Genomic DNA, 6,053 nt, shown 5'->3' on the forward strand with positions numbered 1-6,053 from the left:
TCACTTGTAGGAAACTAATAAATAAATTGTTTCACAATAACAATCATAATCATTACTGGAAATATCGAATATGGTTTGGTGCTGACTTGTGAGAGGTTGTTCAAAAGCTGTTATTCATTCAGAGATTGGTTTGAGTAAACTGATCCTTCTGTTCACTGGCATTGGCCGGGTGAAGTATGTGCTCAATGAAGTGTCAAATCAAACAATTAGTCATTGAGTTGCAGTGAATCTCTCTGTTCGACTGGGAGTGACAGGTATTAGTACTGTGCTATCCTTAACGACCCTCCACTTGATCTATGTTGATGGTGCCATATATTCACTTTTGTGAAATGCAGATAACTTTGAGAAATTTTAATATAATTTCTTGATGCCGTAATCTCTGTGGTATTGACTTCTACCTACATGCTCTGACGATTGACGAGGACAATACAGTATAATGGAATCGATTTTACGCTATACACAGTGAAGAATGGTTCCCTTTTCTTCTGTGGAGAAGGATTTTTCTTCTTTGTTTTTGGAGAGTGTACAGTTTTGTATTGTTTGTAGCTGGATGCAACTATAATCTGCAGTAACTCAGAGAAGACTTTAGACACAGCCGGTGAGCCAAATTGGTTAAAGAGGTTGGAGAGCATTGCTATACCAAATACACTATATGTATAGCTATACAAGAAGACACAGATCTGTGGAATTATGAGCAGGACAATATGAATTTATCCAAATGTGAATATTGCGATTCCTACAATGAGATGCCTATTCTGGGTGAAGAAATCGTTACTGTACAAGTATCTGCAAATGCTTCCCATCCTGAGGACCTTCATTTTCCACATAATGTAATTCAGGCATGGATGAGTGCTATGGTGCACTCCAAAACAGATATTTTGATGATCCCTTTAGTCATCTGTCTACTTGCCTCACTTTTAGCAACTCCTCTGGTCCTGTTGGCCATCTTTTCAAACAACAACCTTCGTCAGGAGACTAGGTATCTGCTACTTGCCAACACTTTGGCTAATGATTTGATTTACTCAATACTGAACACCTTCATTGATGTTCTTAATGCTGCAGGTGTGGGAATGCCTAAAGTTGTTTGCGAGACGCTCTTGTATGTGCTAACAGTGGCTTATTGTAATGGGATCCTGACAGTCACGGCTATGGTGGTGGACACTTACGTGGCTGTGGGTTGGCCTCTTCGTTACACCTCACTTCTGTCACCCACCCGGACCCTTAAAATTATCATTTGCATATGGATTATCTCTGCCCTTGCACCATCCATTGTCTACATAATAACACTGGGAACTCAACAGAATCCATTCTCCACATTGTCAATTTGTATTTTACCTTTAATATTTGTGCTCTCCGTCCTTCATTCATCTCTGTTAAAAATTTATTACAGTTTCACAGTAATCTACTTTCTAATCTGTTTAATACTGATCTTCAGTTGCTATGTCATGTTATACTGCAAAACAAGGACTTCAGGAATATGGGCTGGCAACTCCAGGGCTCGAAAGACCTATGTCATCAATTCAGTGTTATTCATTTTTTATTTCTTTCCATTGATTGTACTGGTGACTGGGGGTGCACTCCAAGAATTGCACTTGATTTCCTATATGACGGGACTTTGGATCACTCTGTCAATGGCAAACATGCTTATGATGTTGCCCAAGGCAATTTCTCCGTATGTTTATGCATTCAGGTATCGAGAAGTCACAAAAACAATCTGGTCTTTATCGATGCTAAGGCATGTACGACGAGTAAGTCCAACTGGTTAGTACGTTAGAACGAGTAAACTAGCTAATGTTTGACTCCATTGAGCAAAGCCTTCCATTTGCTTTTATCAGTGAAAATAGTGAAAGGGTTGTATTTGTCTTTGAGATTTATCTGAGGAAATACCCTATAAACGAATACACTTACACTCGTAGAGATACATAGCATGGAAACAGACCCTTTGGTCCAACTTGTCCATGCCAACCAAATATCCTAAATAAGTCTAGTCCCATTCACCAACATTTGGCCCATATCTCTCTCAATCCTATTCAGAAACCCATCTAGATGCCTTTTACATGTTGTAATAGTACCAGCCTCCACCACTTCCTCCACAGCTCATTCCATTCATGCCCATCCTCGGCATTATAAAGTTGCCCCTTAGATCCCTTTTAAGTTTTTCCCCTCTCATCTTACAGAGTAGAATTTAACTTATGAATTGAAGACAAGGAATTTGGCAGTTTTTAAAAATAAGCAACTTGCAAAATGTTGTTGCAAAGACAAACATGTTACTGAACCTTCATGTCTTGTATTAACACAACCAATGCAAGAATGCCAAACTTTAACCGATCACCATGATTTACACTGTTTGGTTAGCAAGTCAACTCTAACCGAACGAGGCACGTCCTTAGGGATCTCTAAGTTCTCCAAACTCCGAGGGAATTCAAAAAAGATCTTGAACATCACCCTTTTCTGTTGTAATATAATTTGCAGTGATTGTTTGAAATTTGGCATTCTTGTATTTGTCCTGATTAGCGCAAAATGGGAACCTTTTATAAAATCCATATTTTCAGCAATGCTAAAGTTCTGCACCACCAAGGATAGTTCCCAGAGAGAAAGTGTTCAGTTTGTCATTAATAGGTCATAATCCTTCAAATTTATGTGATTCCCCTTAAGAAAACTAAGGCTGTATTTGGTACAAATTTGAACCAACCTCTCTGGAAACCCTTGCTTTACTCTGCCTTTGACTGACGGGAAAAGGCATGGGCACTTTTAAAGTGGTGATTTTCTTTTTCTTTGTTAAAAGTCGATATGGATGGATATGGGCCAGGAGGAGGCAGGTGGGACTAGTTTAGTTTGGGATTATGTTTGGCATAGACCAGCAGACTGAAGGGTCTGTTTCAGTGCTGTATGAGTGTATGACTAAGTTGCAATCTTCCCATGTTAACCCAAAGAAAACTGTCATTTCCTCAATTCTTCTTCAGCAACAATTTTCAGCGGCAACTGCAATGGTGTTCTTGCCAGTACAGGGTTCCTATCAGGATAGAGAGTCAAACATTACAAATTACATCACAGCAGCTATTCAGGCAGTGCTATGAATGCCACTTAATTGTAAGTAAGTTAGCTCATTTGGCTGGAGAGCTGATGTGTGATGCAAGATGATGCCAACAGCCAGGGTTCAATTTTCGTACCATCTGTGGGGTTCATGAAGGCCCACCTTCATGTCTTGCCCCACATTCATAGAGTGGTATTCCTCAAGCTATATGTGACTAATTGTCTATCTCCCATGGCCCTTTGCAGTGTATGATTAATCTGAGAGGGAAGCCATCCCACAATTCATTCATGGCTGGCTAGACCAGCATTTATTGCACGTTCCTAATTGCCCAGAGGTAGTTAACAGTTAGCAACATTGTTGTGGGTCTGGAGTCACATTAGGCCAGGTACGGATTTTTCTCACATTAGTGAATCAGATTGGATCCTCCCGCTCAATTCGTGGACATTCCAGGTTTTTATTGAATTCAAATTCCACCATCTTCCATGGTGGGATTCAAACCCAGATCCCCTGGGTCTCTGGATTAACAGCCTAGCGATAATACCTTTAGGCTATATCCCCATACTCACGTGTGACCCAAAGCTCCAAGTGAAACAGATAACTTACTGCAAAAGGTTTATTCAGTTCAGCATTCCACAAGCTAACAATTGCATTTCAGAACAGCAAAGTGCTTGGCCTAGCCACATTATTCAGGTTGTATTAGCTATGAACACCATTAATCACACACATTAACATAAGTTATTTAGTAACTTACCTTTAAAAACTGTTGACAAATCACTGTTAAAGAGGCAAAAAGATAAGTTTTTAGCTTCTGGTAACTGCTATGGAGGTAATTTATAGTAATACATTGAATTGCCTGTGTAATCTTTTATATTAGTTTTGTCAAAGGAACCTTTAGTTATATTTATGTTTACACATGTCAATTAATCACTAGTTTACTCAACTTTATGTTAGAGATTGTGACCAATAAATAGTATTTAGTCCATGGCTGTTGGTGTGTCTCCTTCCTTGACAAATTGATGAGAAACAGTTAACTCCCTCAGTTAATAGTTTGAAGATACCAGATCAGTGAATTGAATTACTTTTGATCTGGACTGGATTACACATAAAACAATTTAACAAGCTGGATCATCTTTCAATCTGTGCTGGTAGATAAACCCCAGACAGTTCTTTAGTGAGGAATTTAAAGAGAGGGCTGGGGGTTTTCCTGGCTCCTCAACATATACTTATGAAGACAATGAACAGCAGCTTTCTTAACCTTCATGGTTACCCTGTAACACTACTGCTACATGACTGCCAAGCAATAACCATCTCCAATAAGAGACAATCTAACCAGGCAGGTACTTAATACTGGTGTGTTACATGTTGTGATGTCACACACCTGTCTTAAAAGTTCTCACCTGTCTGGTCAGGAACCTGTGCCAAAATACAACTGCACCCATCCACTTGCCCCTTTAAAAACATGGGAATCCGTTTCTGTTGACATGCATGGATGCATACACGTAATTATCTCCGTATATTCAAGTAACATATAACACAACCACCTCTAGTCCAGTTACAATCATTTCAGCTTGACGTGTAGCTTCACACTACCATCTGCAATCCCTTTTCACAAATGGATGTATATAATTTGTCATAGATGTTATCTGGCATGATATTTTCATTATCCAAGTCAACATCCATTGTAACTTGAAGTAGTTAATACAATTCTGATATCTATTTCATTGCAGGCCTTGACCGTTTCTCATTGCAATATCATATGATCTAGATTGGGCACAATGATGTAATGTCTTTCCCTGAACATTTGTTTGTCTTGGTTCGTCTTGGAATAACTGTCTGCATGCTCACTAATCATGTTCATGTATTATTTTCTCCTTTCCTTCCAAATTTGTGCTGTGCACATGTGGTTTTTGTTGATGAGTGTATGGCTATGCAAGGGTCTGTTTCCCAAACACAAGATCAGCCACTGGAGGACAGCCATTGTTTAGAGGAGGAGCACATTGATTTAACACAACTATCTGACAATCTTGGCAATCGCTTTACACTGAGTCATCCACAAGACTGTTTGACGGAGGGTAGTGAGGAGAACAGGTAATATGTTAAATGCCCCATTTCCTGCACAATACTTGGAAGAGTTTGCTAGTCTACTGCGGAGCAAACAAATTGAATATGGCAGTCAATGTGTCAACAGACATTACATTAGTGGTATCTTTTGTTGCACAAAAGTAAATTTGCTGAAATAGTCATCAGAATGTAATTATGTCCTTTGACGTGGAGAATAACAGTCACTATCTTGCACCTCAGCATGGAACTAATTTCATTTGAGGGAGATCTTAGAATCCCTTTGGTGTGGAAGCACGCCGTTCATCAGTGCCACCCCTCCAAAAAGCATCTCACCCAGACCTACCCCTCCCCCCCCCCCCCAAAACTATCCCTGTAACCCTGCATCCTCCATAGCCAACACACTCAATCCACACATCCCATGACAACATGGACAATTTGGCATAGCCAATGCATTTAATTTGCACGTCTTGTGACTGTGGAAAGATGCCACAGCACCTGGAGGAAACCCACGCAGACATGAGGAGAATGGGCAAATGCCATACAGACAGTTACCCAAGGCTGAAATTGAATCGGTCCCTAGTGCTGGGAGGCTGCAGTACTAACCACTGAATGACCGTGCCACTCCACCATGAGATTGTCAGGATTGATGGAGTTCACATTATTCACATGCTTTTATTAGTTGATTGGTGTTCCTACTAATATTAATTTTAATAGATTCACTGGCCAAGCTCTTTGTTTCTCTCTGCACAAGTATGACCTACATTTATGTGGCCTAGAATGCCTCTTAGTTGACTTTCAAAACCTCCTAAGAGCAAAGATGTTCTTTTTGACCTACAAATGGAATGTCCCAACTAAGAGCTTGTGGAATTATATTCTCTTGAAGATTACATTTCAGGAGAGTCCTAATCTGAATGACCAGAGCAAGTGTACAAGGTCAGGGAACTGATGGATATGTCTG

General features: G+C 39.9%; 1 protein-coding gene across 1 annotated transcript; it reads left to right on the top strand.

The window, feature by feature from the left end:
* Window positions 1-704: 704 nt before the first annotated feature.
* Window positions 705-1,989, top strand: LOC122556285 (probable G-protein coupled receptor 148). The gene has a single exon (XM_043702912.1). It carries the CDS (start codon window positions 705-707, stop codon window positions 1,764-1,766), a length of 1,062 nt encoding a protein of 353 aa, XP_043558847.1. The 3' UTR covers window positions 1,767-1,989.
* The last annotated feature ends 4,064 nt before the right edge of the window (window positions 1,990-6,053 follow it).

Source organism: Chiloscyllium plagiosum, chromosome 13, assembly GCF_004010195.1.
Source record: "Chiloscyllium plagiosum isolate BGI_BamShark_2017 chromosome 13, ASM401019v2, whole genome shotgun sequence".
Taxonomy (NCBI): domain Eukaryota; kingdom Metazoa; phylum Chordata; class Chondrichthyes; order Orectolobiformes; family Hemiscylliidae; genus Chiloscyllium; species Chiloscyllium plagiosum.

Bases quoted from the DNA above. Each gene is read 5' to 3' on its own strand.
- LOC122556285 (XM_043702912.1), top strand. From the start codon at position 705: ATGAATTTATCCAAATGTGAATATTGCGATTCCTACAATGAGATGCCT.